At 40.4% G+C, this 16,376-nt stretch overlaps 2 protein-coding genes across 2 annotated transcripts in view; both read right to left on the reverse strand.

Moving 5' to 3' along the window:
* Positions 1–5,753, reverse strand: part of Brip1 (BRCA1 interacting protein C-terminal helicase 1) — a 112,547-nt gene extending 106,794 nt beyond the window's left edge. The window contains 2 exon segments of the mRNA XM_013013084.1: positions 1,734–1,927; positions 5,723–5,753. Of these exon segments, the coding sequence (XP_012868538.1) occupies positions 1,734–1,927; positions 5,723–5,753 (225 nt within the window).
* The window catches only part of Ints2 (integrator complex subunit 2), a 45,548-nt gene continuing 34,204 nt past the window's right edge, over positions 5,033–16,376 (reverse strand). The window contains exons 16-23 of the mRNA XM_013013085.1: positions 13,990–14,191; positions 12,816–12,941; positions 12,137–12,335; positions 9,004–9,255; positions 7,996–8,103; positions 7,758–7,863; positions 6,391–6,567; positions 5,033–6,297 (exon numbers count right to left, since the gene is read on the reverse strand). Of these exons, the coding sequence (XP_012868539.1) occupies positions 6,128–6,297; positions 6,391–6,567; positions 7,758–7,863; positions 7,996–8,103; positions 9,004–9,255; positions 12,137–12,335; positions 12,816–12,941; positions 13,990–14,191 (1,340 nt within the window). The 3' untranslated portion in view covers positions 5,033–6,127. The remainder of the gene's footprint in view (positions 6,298–6,390; positions 6,568–7,757; positions 7,864–7,995; positions 8,104–9,003; positions 9,256–12,136; positions 12,336–12,815; positions 12,942–13,989; positions 14,192–16,376) is intronic.

Raw genomic sequence — 16,376 nt, forward strand, 5'->3', positions numbered from 1 at the left:
TGCCTTGCATGCCTGAGGCCCTGGGTTTGATTCCCCAGCACCACATAAGCAAAAAGAAAAAAGCCGGAAGTGGCGCTGTGGCTCAAGTGGTAGAGCTGAAGAACTGAGGGACAGCGCCCAGGCCCAGAGTTCAGGCCCCAAGACCGGAAAAAAAAAAATAAAGAAAAAAAATGAATGTACTCATTATCTGACTTGTGACATCTTAAAAATAACAATTTTTTCTAATGATTCTCCCCATGATTTGTAGTGCAAAGTTCTGAGAATGAGGCTCGGTGAAGTCTAACCTCAGCCATGTGATGACAAGATTACATTTTGTAATCTTGAACTCAGGGCCTGGGGTAGTCCCTAGCACTCCACCACTTTGAGCCACAGCTCCACTTCCAGTTTTCTGGTAGTTAATTGGAGATAAGAGTCTCATGGCCTCCCTTTTTGGCCAGGGTTGCCTTTGAACCCAGATCTCCCAGATCTCTGCCTCCAGAGTAACCAGGATTACAGACAGCCTCCAGCCAGGGGCTTTAGTTACTCTCTTTCAATAGCTGCCATTTAACAATGCAGTTTATGAATACAATGTATGTTGATCAGTGTCACCCCTTTCAACATTTCCACCAGCCTTTGAGCCACCCCTTCCTTTTCTTATTTTTCTTAATTTTGGAATACAATAGATTCTTGACTGAGTTCTCTCTCCCTTCCCCCACTTCATTCACTCCCTCTCTCCCCTTGACTCCACCCCCCCTTGCAGGTACCTATTTTCAGGTGCTTGTTTTGTTTTTAATTGTTTTTATTCGTATGATAAAGGTGATATATAAAGAGGTTACAGTTACATAAGTCAGGTAATAAGTACATTTCTTTTTGGACAGTGTCACCCCTTCCCTAGCTCCCCATTTTTCCATCCCATCCCCACCCACAACATAGTGTCTAGTGAGTACCACTGCTGCATTTGTTCACCCTTTGTCCCTCCAAGGGTGCTTATTTTGTTGGGTTTTGACTTTGTCTTTCTAAGGAATTCACACTATTTGAGACCTTCTAGCTACTCTGGAGGCTGACATCTGAGGACCAAAGTTTAAAGCCAGCCAGGGCAGGAAAGTCCATGAGACTCTTCTATCCAGTGATCGAGCAAGATGCCAGAAGTGGAACTGTGGCTCCAAGTGTTAGAACGACAGCTTTGAATGGAAGAAGCTCAGAGACAGCGCCCAGGTCCTGAGTTCAAGACTTCGTCTGTCTCTCACACCCTCTCTCTCCCTCCTGACGCTCTCTCCCGGCCCAGGCCTGGCCACAGCAGGGTTCTGCATCTCAGAATGTAGAAGCATCCCGGTGCAAGGCCTAAAAGAGCAACTCCCACCTGTCTCCGCCCATCCGATTTTCTCCCCTCTGCCAAAGTCACTTTCAGACCAGGACTGGCTCCCCCTTCCCCACTATTCCCGTCCCCCTTGCACCGCCCCCCCCCAGGCCCGGGTGCGGGGTCCAGGCCCACGGCTGGCAGGGCCGGGCGCACCCGCCGCCGGCACGCCTGGGATTGCCCACTTGCCTGTGCCCGGCGGGAACTGAAGCAGCGCGGACCGGGCGCCGACGACCAGACCCGGAGAGGAAGGGGCGGGAATGAAATGCTGGCTTCTGAGAGGGCAAAGTGCAGATCGATTCCCAGCGGAGGAGAAAGGAAACAGGTCGTAATCACCCCGCTTCTCCTCGCGGGGCGCCGCCACCGCCGCCACCACCACAGGTGGGCTTCACAGCGCCTCGCGATTCCCCGCCGCCGCCGCAGCGCTCTTCCGCCCCTCACAACGCAGTCCCAAACGAATTCCCGCCTCCCACCCCTCGGCTCCCAGCGCCCAATCGCCGAGCGAGTTCAAGCAACCAATCAACTGTGAAGACCAGGAAGCAAGCAGCCAATCGTAGCCCGCAGTTAGCGCGCCGACACCCAACGGGGGGCCTCCGAAATAAAAGCGGACGGCCACACTGGAAAGCAACCACTCATTGAGCACGCGCGAGGCGAGCTCTGGATGTTTGCTTAAAGGAAAGGTGTCTTCTCCCTGTCACTTGAAGCTGGGGAGAACTCAGGCAGCCCGGAGACCCGCAGGCTTCTGAAGTACTTAGACAACAGGAGAGGAAACTGCTTTAAGCTGTGCCAAGGTCTCTCTGAACATTCGGCAGTGCCACTCTAAACTTCCCAGATCTCTAGTACTCAAGATCTTGGAAGGGAAAAAGAAACAAAAACTGAGCTACCCTAGCAACTACTTATGTAATAACCAGCGGGACCCCGATAAGCTTGGAGCTTTGGAGGTCTGAGGTTGGAGGTTTGCAGACTAATTGTTGGTTTGCAGACCAGCTAATAGGCTTGGAGGTTTGGTGGTCGAGGCTGCTGTTGGTTCTGGGTATCGAGCCCAGGACAAGTAGTGGCAGGCCCCCTTTCTGGTGTAAATAGTGTAAAATTTTTTTTGTCACCTTAACCATGCCTTGATGGACTGTCTCTGTCTTTGGAGGTAATAATTCTTACAAAAAATAAACCAGGCTGGGAATGTGGCTTAGTGGTAGAGTGCTTGCCTAGCATGCATGAAGCCCTGCGTTTGATTCTTTGATACCACATCAACAGAAAAAGCCGAAAATGGGTACTGTGGCTCAAGTGGTAGAGTGCTTGCCTTTAGCAAAAGAAGTTCAGGGACAGTGCCCAGGCCCTGAGTTCAAGCCCCAAGACTGGCAAAAAAAAAAAAATTAAGTGGAGGGGAAGAAGACTCCACATTGTGTTTTAGGAATTTGTAATGTGCTAATTCAGTATTTGGATAAGCAAAGATGAAAGAGTGATTTACTTTCACAAACATGGAATAATTTATTTAAAAAAACAAATCCTTAAAAAATACAGGTATAACTAATTTGCTTTCACTCTTCCTTTGGGTAGTACTGGGCATGAGACCCAGAGTTTTTACATTACCTACTAGGTAAAATGCTCTACCACAGGGGCTGGGAAGGTGGCTCAGTGGTAGAGTGCTTATCTTCCATGTATGAGGTCCTGGGTTCAATTCCTCAGTACCACATATGCAGAAAAAGCTGCAAGCGGTGCTGTGGCTCAAGTGATAGAGTGCTATCCTTGAACTGAAGAGCTCAGAGACAGTGCCCAGGCCAAGTTTAAGGCCCATGACCACCAACAAAAAAAAAAAAAAAGAAATATTTTAAAGTAAAAAAGAAAACAAACTGCTCTACCACTGAGCTACAGCCTGACATTACCACTTTTTAATTATTGATTTTTGGTGCCAGTCCTAGCTGGGCTTTTTTTTTTTTTTTGTTCAAGGCTCTACTACTTGAGCCCAGCTTCACTTCTGGCCTTTTGTAGTAAATTGGGAGTCTTGCAGACTTTCCTGGCCGGGCTGGCTTTGAACCACAATCCTCAGATCTCAGCCTCCAGAGTAGCTAGGATTACAGGTGTGAGCCACCAGTGCCCGGCTCCCTATTAACTTTTAAAAATATCTGATCTTTAAAATAACTGCTCCAGAATAATTAGTCTCACTCTCCTCACCTAAGTCCTTATGGATGATAGACATGTGCCACCATGCCACCTTTTTTTGCTGAGATGGGGTGGGAGGGGTCTCCTCAACTTTCGTCTTCCTGGCTTGAAACCAGCAAAGCCCTAAGGGAACCAGAACTTCAGCAGTTCAGACCTTTTATTTATTTATTCATTCATTTGTTTTTTTACTAGTCCTGGGGCTTGAACTCAGGGCCTGAGCATTGTCACTGAGCTTCTTTTGATCAAGGGTAGCACTCTACCACTTAAGCCACAGTGCCACTTCCAGCTTTTCCTATTTATGTAATCCTAAGGAATCAAACCTAGGGCTTCATGCATGATAGGCAAGCACTGCACTACTAAGTCTTAGGCCAGTTCAGACTTTTAAATTCTTACAGTCATGTCTTACTGGCATAACAGAAAGAGGTACTTCTAAATTCTGGAACTGGACAGTCCTGAATTGCAGTCTATTGTATGGTTCCTTTCAGGGCACAGCAGTGAAGTAAAACACAAAAAAATTACAAGTCCATTTGAGAAACAATATGAATGTTTATAAATCAATATTCAAAATAGGTGCACACATCTGTTTTCACTTGAATAAAAAAAATCACATTATGACAAATTTTATAACCTTAACTTAAAATACAGGAATATTAACAGTTACTAATGTATTTACATTTTATTTACATCATCAACAAATCTGATGAAAAACAGCATGTTATTATTTTAACACAGCAGGTTTTGACCAGTCTTTGAAAGTTGATCAAAGAAATGTGTACCATTAGAAAACATACTTCTTCAACCTTTTCTGAACTCCTAGTGGATACCTATTCAAAGAAAATATTCCAAGGCCTCAGTTTAAAAACAAAACAGGTGCAAGTTGTATTTGATCTTAAGAGACTACAAAACTGCCTTGTTTAAAAATATGAAAATTCTTATGCTATTTTTAAGCATATTCTTTTAGTCTTCACATCAAAATTACTTAATTGAACATTATGTATCTAATAAAAAGTTATAAATATTCTGTCACACATGAAAATATGCACTTCATGATTGGAAACAGATACAAACCAGTTTTTATAGAATACCCTTATATGAGGTAGGGCCAGTAGAACCCCAGTTTATAAAGAAGGAAAATAAGATAGAACTATTTGCTAGTGAAGGGCTAAAGTAAAAAATTTTTTAAAACTTTCTTATTAGCTTGCCTTACAGATGAAGAGGTCTATTTGGAGTGGAAGGGTGGGAAGGAATGTGACAGGTATATCTCAGAAAGCAAAGAGAAGTACCTTCTACATTGGATGCTATTAAAAAAAAAAAAAAAGATGATGGGTTGGGTGCCAATGTCTCATGCCTGGAATCCTAGCTTCTCAGGAGACTGAAATCTGAACATCATGGCTTAAAGCCAGCCCAGACAGGACAGTGCATGAAACTCTGATCTCCAATTAACCACCAAAAAGCAGGAAGTGGAGCTGTGGCTCAAGTGGTTAAGCACTAGCCTTGAGCACAAAACACAAAAGCTCAGGGACCTAGGACTGAGTTCAAGCCCCAGATGGCACAAAAAAGAAAAAGGAAAAAAAAACCAAACAGGTTACCTGAACATAGGATTGCAAAATCCTTCAAAATACAGCATTTCCCACATTTTAGTTTTTCCTGAGGTTCAGACGCTGTACATATTTTCTTATTCAAAGATCTCCCCAAAGTAAAATGTGAATTATAATCCTGATATAAACTGAGCTATCTAATCCAGTAGGTTTTATTGCTCTAAACTTCATTTATTTGATACATACTCCACCCTCTGAGAATGAGATAAGTTAATAAACCATTACAAAAATAAATCTTAAAAAATAAAATAAATGAGCCTTCCTTTCAGGTTCTTCACACAAAGATGTTTTTGAAGATACTTTTAAACCAGTATCTTAAATTCCAAAGTATTCAAGTATCTCTTTAAACATATGGCTTCAGATTTTAGTAAAAATTGAAGCTTATATCTGAAATATTTAAACCTTATCTGTAATTCCATGGAAATCATTAACAAAAGCTATTTTTTAAGACTTCTCAATAATAGTTCTTGAGAATTAGAGTTCCAACCTGCATCACTATTACTTGCACTACAAGTAGTTTGACATTTTATTTGGGTATTCAACTCCTAATTTTTTTCTGACTTCTCCCTTTCTTTGATCCTTTTTCTCTCTCCTATTGTTCTATCTTTGTGGAAATCTACTAAAACCTCACAGTCAAAAACTGCAACTGTCCACACAATCATTTTTATAAGGAATTAAATTAAAGGCATGACAGTCTTTCTTCATTTCAATAGCAAAGCAAAAGGCTAAATTCCTTTTTCAGTAACGAGGTCCTTAAATGTGCTCCCAATTGGGCAGGGGAGCAGGGGAGGAAACCTGGGTGCTACAATATAAACATACCAGGAGAGGAGATCCAAAGATATGTCAATCAAATGCAAGCAAGCATAATTCCTAGATAGTTTTAAATGGTATTCATATTGAACTGAACCATTTCACCAGTTCCAAAACTGTTCCATTACTGTCCCATTCAGTTTAGAGTTACTTTTAAGATGCAGATCCGTGCTGGGTACAGGTAGCAAACAGCTTCATTTCATTGTTGTTGCTTTAATTTTTTTTTTCAAATTCCACTAACACTCATGTTTATTATTTCAATTATTGTGCTTTCAATACAATGACAGAGCTGTACATCAGGATCCATGCTTCCAGCATCCCTGGATCCATTTTTGTAAGATGACACTTTACAGATTTGAGACCATCCACTTGGTTTTTCCTTTATTTGTTGAAGACCTAAAATAATAGGAAGGACAAAGCAAGAAATAGTGAAAAGAATTCTGTCTTTAAGATATTAAGATAATTCTTGAAAATGAGTTAACCACTTACGTGTGATAATTGGGTCAATGTCCCTTGTCTGAGTGGCAACGTCAGAGGCACACACTTGCCCTATTTGAATCAGCAAAGACATAATATCCTCATACAGCGGAGGAAACGCTCTACAAAAAGAGACCAAACTCGGGAGAGTTGGCATGAAAAAAGCATACCGCTTAGCCTGTGTTAAAACTGTTGGAAAGAAACGAAACAGACGTTTTACATTGGAAACATAAATATAGCAGCCTGTACAATGAACTAGTACCATATTCTGTTGTACATTTTCTAAGATCTAGCCCATGCCTGCCTTAGGCAGCTCAATCACCCAAGGAATGAGCAACTTATTATGCTCAAAAATAATTGTGAAATAAATGTGAAACATTTGAAAAAACTATAAAACTGAGCATTCATCATCTTAACATGTACAGTAAATCAGAATTTGTTTCTTGCTGACAATTACATTCTTTCATTGAAGTTGCAAAATTTTATGAATTAAGAAGGTATTATGAGAATTTCATGAATTAAGAAGGTACTATTATGACACTTTTCATAAAAATACTCTTAAATAAAATTTAAATAGGTTAAAAAAAAACCTTATTCCAGGCCACACAGCAGGATGTGGGAAAGCTGGGTGATATAAACTCTTAACCACCACAAATTATGACAACATAAAGTAAATGCAATAGAATAAAAAATTGAACAATATTATGGGAATATTGAGAGTTATAAATTAACTAAGCCTTAACATTAAAGGATTGAACATTGTTATCATTTATATATCATATGTGGTTTGTGTGTGTTTGTGTGTGTGTGTGTGTGTGTGTGTGTGTGTGTGGTTTGGTTTTTATGGTGCTAGTAATCAAGCCTAGCACTTTTACATATGCTTGTCAAGTGCTCTAACACTATGGTGGTTAAAATGTTAGCAAACACTGTAGAACTTAACTAATATTTTATGTTTTCTTTATATATATACAGTAATATATGATATATAATTATATTTTTCTAGAACTCTGGACATTTGTAATAAATCATAATTTCTTTCCTTTTGAAAATTATTTTCTCTCATCTTCTACACTATCACTTTGGTTTTTTTTTTTAGCAAGAACATATTTTAGTAAAACAAGGTTAAAGGAGAAATAAATGGAGAAGGGAAATATTTTCCACTCTTCATGAAGGAAATAAGAATTAAAGACTACCCACACATTTAAATACAAAATTTCCAAAACAATAATAATTCAAAAGATGCTCTAAGTTAAACTATTAGTAATGTATGTTATGTCAGACCGTCCCATAGCAACATAAAAAACTAAATCACTGAACTCAAAATATACGTACTAATTTGTGGTACTAGTTGTTGCCATTGATGCTGATTGGCTACACACCTGTTAGCAATGTTCCCATGACATTGACAGCTAAGCGAGCCACACTAAGTGACTTCGGTAATGCGTACTGGATACATAAGTGAGAAAGCAACTGGATAGCAAATATCTGCAATACAGAACCAAAACAATACATAGTCCACAAGAAAATAGGAAATACTTCACATTATAAAATGCTTTATGTAACTTGCAAGACACAGGAGAGAGCAGAATTCTCTCAAAGCTCCAGAATGCTCATTACCTGTTTCTCAAGTTCTGGCTGTGCAATAAGCTCAGGGATAAAATCCAGACAGATGTGCATAGATGGGATGCCTGCGACTGTCAGAGGCAAAAGCTCACAGGGGTAACCCTGGCTCAACGAGAAAGGAGGGAACCGGTTAGAAATAACACCGATACAGATGAAAACATAAATGTTTCACTTCCTTTCAGGAAGAACTGCTCAGAGCGGCTGGGAAGGTGGCTCAGTGGTAGAGCGCTTGCCTTGCATGCCTGAGGCCCTGGGTTCGATTCCTCAGCACTACATAAGCAAAAAGAAAAAAGCCGGAAGTGGCGCTGTGGCTCAAGTGGTAGAGTGCTAGCCTTGAGCTGAAGAGCTGAGGGACGTGCCCAGGCCCAGAGTTCAGGCCCCACGACCGGACCCAAAAAAAAAAAAAAGAACTGCTCAGAAAATTACCAGTTACAGTGTAAGAACATGTATCCTGGCATTTCACTTTTCTGGAGGAGGAGGCGGAGGAGGACTACAAGGAGGATGATGATGAGGATGACTAGGAAGAAGAGGAAGAAGATGATGAAGAAGGAGAAGGAGGAAGAAGAAGGGAGAGAGAGGAAAAGAAGGAGGAGGATGAGGGGGACGAGGAGAAGGAAGAGGGGAGAGGAAGGGGGAAGGAGAAGAAAAAGGAGGAGGGGAAGGAAGAGGAGGAGGAGGGGAGAAGGGAGAGGAGAAAGAAGGAGGGGAGAGGAAAAGGGGAGAGGAGAAGAAGAAGGGGGAGGAGGAGAAGGAAGGGGAGGAGGAAAAAGGAGGAGGAAGAAGAGGAGGCGAAGGAGAAAGGAGGAGGAGGAGGAATTATTTGAACCCTATATTATACTGAGGAAAAAAAACCTTAAAACTTTGTATCTTTCCCCATTTTTCCAAAGACGATGATCATGTGTGTATCTCTCTTCTTAAAATATTAGTCCATATTAATTTAGTATACAAAACTCCCAAGAAAAGTAAAGTTCACCCACAAATCAGCACTCTTTGAAAACACACCTGAAAGTGCACAAGCTTAGCAATATTGGGATCTGCGATGTACATCTGGTGCAACAGACAACAGATAAGGCACTGAACTTCTCGAAGGTTGCACAGCAAGTTGTCTTCTCCTTCTTCCAATTCTTTATTTGGCATGCTGGTGGTAATAACACTTTGAACACTCCTGAGCAAGCTGTCTGGACTGACACCTTTTGCTTTTTCCTCTTCTGTAGGCAAACAAATCTCTAGGAGAATCTGGACAGCTGCACTATCCTACAACAAAAATAGAGAGTGTACAAAGTTTCTGAGAACTTGATCTGAAAAACAAGTATGATTTTTCTCACATTAAAAGAATGTCAAGGGGGCTTGGAAGGTGGCTCAGTGGCAGAGCGCTTGCCTTGCATGCCTGAGGCCCTGGGTTCAATTCCTCAGCACCACATAAGCAAAAAGAAAAAACCCAGAAGTGGCGCTGTGGCTCAAGTAGTAGAGCGCTAGCCTTGAGCTGAAGAGCTTAGGGACAGCGCCCAGGCCCAGAGTTCAGGCCCCACGACCGGACCCAAAAAATAAATAAATAAAAGAATGTCAAAACAGAGCTTGGTATCAGTGACTCATATCTGTAATCCCAGCCACTCAGGAGGCTAAGATCTGAGGATTACTGTTTGAAGTTAGCCAGTCAGGAAAGTCTGTGAAACCCTTATAACCAATTAAATCACAGAAAAAAGCCAGAAGTAGCAGTGTGGCTCAATTGGTAGAGCCGCTAGCCTTGAACAAAAAGAAAAGGAGCTCAAGGACAGTATTGAGGCCCAGAGTTCAAGCTTTAGGACCAGAAAAAAAAGTCAAAATAACTAATAAAGTGGCAGTTATTAGAGCAGAAGTTGAACAATTTATAGAGCAGTGGTTCTCACTTTTTTAGCATTATGAAATCCTTAAGTAATTGAATAAAAAACATCCACACCTCTTGTACAATAGTAAAAATGAAATGAGTTAATATAGGTAAAGAACTTAGGTTGGAAGTCTGCATATAGTAAGGTTTATACAGATTTAAACTATTACAATCCATAATCCTTTTTCTTAATTCTTAGGGAAATACTTGTATTAGAACTCAGAATTTTCTTTAATATTACATAGTACTGCCAACAGAGATTAAGGCACATCTTATAATCGAACATTCTAATATTTCTACAGTAAAATGAACCAATATTCACATTAAATGAGATAAAGTCTATAATTAGGATCACAAAAATTTCTTACCAGATAAGTTCACATCAGGTCTAGTATTTTACCAACTGAATTTCAAAAGAAACTCCTTGCTGCGCCTCAGTGACTCATACCTGTAATCCTAGCTACTCAGAAGGCTGAGAGCTGAGGATCACAGTTGGAAGACGCCAGGCAGGAAACTCCATGAGACATACATTTATTTATTTATTTATTTATTTATTTCGTCAGTTGTGGGGCTTGAACTCTGGGCCTGGGCACTGTCCCTCAGCTCTTCAGCTCAAGGCTAGCGCTCTACCACTTGAGCCACAGCACCACTTCCGACGTTTTCTGCTTATATGGTGCTGAGGAATCCAACCCAGGGCCTCATGTGGTGCAAAGCAAGCACTCTGCCACTGAGCTACTTTCCCCGCCTCCATAAGACTTTTATTTCCAATTAACGAGTAATAAGTGGGAAGTAGCTCAAGTAGTAGTGTTAGCCTTGAACAAAAAAAGCTCAGGGATATTGTAGCTGCTCAGGAGGCTGCAATCTGAGGATCGTGGTTTAAAGACAGCCTAGGCAGAAAAGTCTGTGAGGCTCTTATCTCCAATTAACTACTCAGAAAAAGACAGAAGTAGCACCATGGCTCAAGTTGTAGAGAGCTAGCCTTGAGCACAAAGAGGCTCAAGGATAGCACCCAGGCCCAGAGTTCAAGCCCCAGGACTCCCAAAAAAATTTTAAGGACTGAGAAAGTGGCTCAGTGGTAGAGTGCTTGTCTTGCATGCATGAGGCCCTGGGTTCGATTCCTCATTACCACATAAACAGAAAAAGCCAGAAGTGGCACTGTGGCTTAAGTGGTAGAGTGCTAGCCTTGAGCAGAATTGCTCACAGATTGCTCCCAGGCCTAGAGTTCAAGCCCCATGACCAACAAAAAAAATTTTTTTTATTTATATTTTAACAAAATATAAAGGTGTTAAAGGCAAATGTGAGATTTTATTTGTATCTTCACTCATCTAACACATATTTATTAGATGCCTATATGCCCAATACTACACCAGGGATACAGCAGTGAAGAAGAAAAAAATCCTTTGTTATTTATTTCTTAAAACAAAGATGGTAGAAAGAAAAAAACAACAACAACAAATGTTGGAGACAGACAACAGACAGAAAAGCAAATGTATATAATGGAATGTTAGGAGATAATAAATACTATGACAATTTGAGCAATTCAGCTTTATATTTAGAAAAGTTTTATAACTGTGTAAAAGTTTAGCCACTTTTTAATAATTCAGGATAACAGATGACAAAATTCTAAGCAATTTGATATCTTCAAAGTAGCAAAGTAGAAAGATCCTCTTAATTTGTAATGCATTTTTTGAAATCTAGTAGCTAGGATCATAGGCAGGAGCCATTGGTGCCTTTCTGCTCTTTTTTTTTTTTTTTTTGGTCATAGGCCTGGGGTGCTGTCTCTCAGCTCTTCAGCTCAAGGCTAGCTCTCTACCACGTGAGCCACAGCGCCACTTCCAGCTTTTTCTGCTTATGTGGTGCTGAGGAATCAAACCCAAGAACTCATGCATGCGAGGCAAGCGCTCTACCACTGAGCCATCTTCCCGGCCCCTGCTCCTTTAATTCTGAAAAGAATTGTGCTACAGTATCTGAAGGTTATGTAGACTTCTGACACTCAGTTTACAGAAATAAATGTGTTGTGCTTTTCTGAAAAATAAGTAAACAGACAGCTACTAAATTTATATTATTCCTGGGTTATTTCTTGCATGCAGAATCCATCTGATACTCAAACACAAAGGTATTATCAATATAATAGATTCTGTAATGAAAGGAATGCATAATGTATTTGTTTCTGTGTTACACACAGAAAGCATAATGTATCATCCACTTAATTGATTCCATTTCTAGGAAAGCCCTTGCCCTTTTGACTACAATTTTTTAAACAAAATTTACCTGTGCAGCCAGTAATGCATTTTTCAGTTCTTCTCTGGTAACTTCTGGGGCATCAGTTTGTCCAACTAAACCTATTGTATTATTCTGGGAAGGTCTATCTTGCTCTGCTGTTTCCTTCAAATGAGCACTAAGGTAGGCTTTAGATGCAAGAAGATAACCATTCAACATATGTAGAGTAATATCCATCAATGGGGGGCACCTAAACAAAGAAGGAAAAGATACAGAAGAGAGTGAAAATGTGTAACTTAGTCAGAACATGCTCTAAAACATGCTGCTAAAATACTTTAAAAACTCTGAGTAGTACAGTACAGTGACTTTTCCCACTGAAACATTCATGCCCAAAATAAAAGGTGAATAGGAATGTCTTATTTTCTACATTTCAAAGATTATATAGTAGTATTGCTTCATTTAATCAGCCAATATAAATTATAACGTAAACTTTAGAGAAAAGATCTTTTTTGCAGAAAATGACACCACTAGCATATCTAAGATAGGAGGTCTGACTTAAAGATAGGAGTTTATCTTTGCTGTCAATCACTCTTGGTGTTATTATACTTTCTTTCTGGCTCTTGTTTACCATTTTGGTTGTTTGCACTTTGGGGAAGCATTTGTTTCAGGAAGGGATACAACATGCCAAACACATGTTATTTTTAAAAAGTGAAATTCAAGTGACACATACCTGTGAACCCTGGGATCACACCTGAGCACAATGAGTGGGTCTATCATGAGGTCATTCTGAGTATACTTCTGTTGTCGTACAAACTTTATGGAAGGCTGAAGTGCATTAACTGTCATCACCCACAGCCTGATAAAAAAATAATCACAGTTCAAAGCAGCTATGTTATCACTCATACGTACAGTTATCTGGTCCTTCACTCATGTTATTTTCAGAAAAAATTTTGAAAACAGATACAAAGAAACTTAAAAACTAGAACAGAGGGATTAAGAAGGAAGACTAATAATTCTGTGTATCTTTTGTGTATGTGTGGGCCGGCTCAGAGGCTTGAATTCAGGGCCTGGGCATTGTCCCCAAGCTTCTTTTGCTCAAGGCTAACACTCAAGCACTTGAGCCACAACTCTACTTCTGGCTTATTTTGAATAGTTTACGGAGATAAGAGTCTCCCAGACTTTCTTGCCTGGGCTGCCTTCAAGCAGAGTTCCTCACATCTTAGCCTCGAGAGTAGCAAGGATTATAGGCATGAGTTACAGACATGAGCCAGCAGTGCCCAATGTTTAGCTTATTTTTAAGATATGATCCCATTTACTTTTTCTGAGGCTGGCCTTGAACTGCAATTATCTATCGCTGTCCTTTACAATTCTTTTATTACAAATCTTCAGAGAGGACTTATATTATCAAATATCAAAAAGATATTAATATATCTATACATGTATATATCAAACATATATATGTGTGTATATATGCACGCACACACACACACACATATACACAGTCTGGTCAGAATATATTTTTTAAATTCAGGGCCTTCTATATGTAGGCAGGTGCTGTTCCACTTGAGACATGCTCCTACCTTTGTGGAGATTGTGTTAGACAATTAAGTTTAGCTTGTTTTATATATATATATTTTTTTGGGGGGGTCCAGTCGTGGGGTCTGAACTCTGGGCCTGGGCACTGTCCCTCAGCTCTTCAGCTCAAGGCTAATGCTCTACCACTTGAGCCACAGCACCACTTCTGGCTTTTTTCTTTTTGCTTATGCAGTGCGGAGGAATCGAACCCAGGGTCTCATGCATGCAAGGCAAGTGCTCTACCACTGAGCCACCTTCCCAGCCCCAGCTTGTTATACTTTATTATAACACATACTTCTTTATTACATGCAACAACACATTAAATGTACCTTCTAGGCATCACAGTATTAAGAACCATCCATAATTTGTTGACTGTTTGAAGAATTCTCCGCGGAACCCCTGAGTTCAGCAGCTGGTTCATATTGGATGTTAATACTCCTGCATATGGTATAAGTTCACTGGCAGAGAGCAGAGTCAAGTGTTCTATAATCTGCATCACTTGAGTATGACTTACTGGGATAGCTGAAAATGCTACAACAAAAACATTAGTAGTCATAATTTACATTTGTATAGTTTATCAAAAAAGGAATGATACTGCTTGGTCTCTTAGACTACAAGCTAAACAAATAAAGAAAACAGTGTTGCTAAAAAATAAAGCATTCAGCCGGGCACTGGTGGCTCACGCCTGTAATCCTAGCTACTCAGGAGGCTGAGATCTGAGGATCGCGGTTCAAAGCCAGCCAGGGCAGGAGAGACCGTGAGACTCCTATCTCCAATAAACCACCAGAAAACCGGAAGTGGCACTGTAGCTCAAGTGGTAGAGCACTCGCCTTGAGCTGAAGAGCTGAGGGACAGTGCCCAGGCCCAGAGGTCAAGCCCCACGACCAAAAAAAAGAAAAGCATTCTGGGGCTGGGAATGTGGCTTAGTGGTAGAGGGAAAGAAAAGCATTCTGGGGCTGGGAATGTGGCTTAGTGGTAGAGGGCTTGTCTAGCATGCATGAAACCCTGGGTTCAATTCCTCAGTACTACATATAAACAGAAAAAGGTGGAAGTGGTACTATAGCTCAAGTGGTAGAGTGCTAGCCTTGAGCAAAAGAAGCTCAGGGACAGTGCCTAGGCCCTGAGTTCAAGGCAAAAATAAATAAATAAAATAGCCTTACTTTTAAATCATATTAGTGACCCAACAATACACCACACTTCCTTATGCTATTCAGATTGATTTTAAAATAAGGACTGAAATAGAAAAATAGGCCAAAGTATTGCTTGTGGTAGGTTTTCATCTGAAAAGTTCCTTGATTCTTTCCTTCAAGTGGCCCATTTATAAGCTGTAAGCATCCAGCAGACCGATGTTACTAGAACTATTCTCTCCAACAGAGTTCAAGAACCACATCAACTATTGGGCAACTGAGATGTGAAGAGTCTAAGTGGTAAAAGTATAAAGATACCATGGAAAAACTTGATGTGGGTATAAAAGGTAAAATATTTCACTAATACTTTATTTTTTTTGTTGAGCCTACTGCTTGAACTCAGTGCCTCACACTGGCTAGACAAGTTCATTTCCATTTGAGCCACACTCCCAGCCCTTTTATGCCTTAGTTTATGTTTTTGTCTCAGGGCCAACTTTTGACCACAATCCTCCAAGGGAATAGGATTAGAGGTACACATGTTACCATGCCTAGCATCATAATACTTTTTATATTGATGATACGATAGAATAATGTATTGATAATATTTGGCTAAATAAAATAATAGCTGGATATGAGTGGTTTATGTCTGAAAACAGGATCCTGAAATCAAGAGGATCACGGTTTGAGACCAGCCCCAGCAAAAAATTTGTTTGCAAGACTCCTCAGCCAATAGCTGGCAGTGGCAGAACCTTCCTGTCATTCCAGGTACTGCAGGAAGTATAAAATAGGAAGCTTCTGATCCAGGTATACTCCTAGAAAAGAGGTAACACACTATCTCAAAAACAAACACTGTAAAACAAAGGTAGATACATGGCTCAGCAGTAGATTGTCGATTGACATGAACAAGTCCCGAGTTCAAACCCTAGTACCAGCAAAAAATGAAAAAAAATTTTTTTTGGTCAGTCATGGGGCTTGAGAGAAAGGCTCATTTACTTTCCTGCCAAGGCTGGCTTTGAACTGCAATTGTCAGATCCCAGCCTCCTGAGTAGCTAGGATTACAGGCATAAGCCACCAGTGCCCAGATTAAAGTAATTATTATAATTTACTTTTAGCTGCTTTTTCCTCACAGGCTGCCTGAGGATTGGCCGCTATTATAAACAACACAGTAAATTTCATGAACAACTAACTACTTTAATTGATGCCCTTTCCATCGATGTTCTTTAAAGATCACTGATGTCCTTTAACACAAGAAAGCAATAGAACCTAAAAGACCAATTCAGGAAAACTAACCAAAGTTTATAAGACCACACCAGATGTCACCTTTGTGTTTGGATTTAGAACCAATGTGGCAAAACAACTTGGCTTTGAAATGATTTATAACCCCTTGAATTACATGATGAAAAATTAATGCAAATCCAGATTTGAAAGCCATGGCCTGTAGGAGAAAAAAAAATCTCAAGAGCAGGGGGCCAAAGATCAATTTTGGCATTTAAAAAGGAGTAAAAAACAGACAAGACACATGCATGTAAATCCTGCCAGTCTAGCATTATAGGCAAGAGGATCTTGAATTAGAGGCCAGCCCAGGCAAA

Source organism: Dipodomys ordii, unplaced genomic scaffold (assembly GCF_000151885.1).
Source record: "Dipodomys ordii isolate 6190 unplaced genomic scaffold, Dord_2.0 Scaffold19, whole genome shotgun sequence".
NCBI lineage: Eukaryota > Metazoa > Chordata > Mammalia > Rodentia > Heteromyidae > Dipodomys > Dipodomys ordii.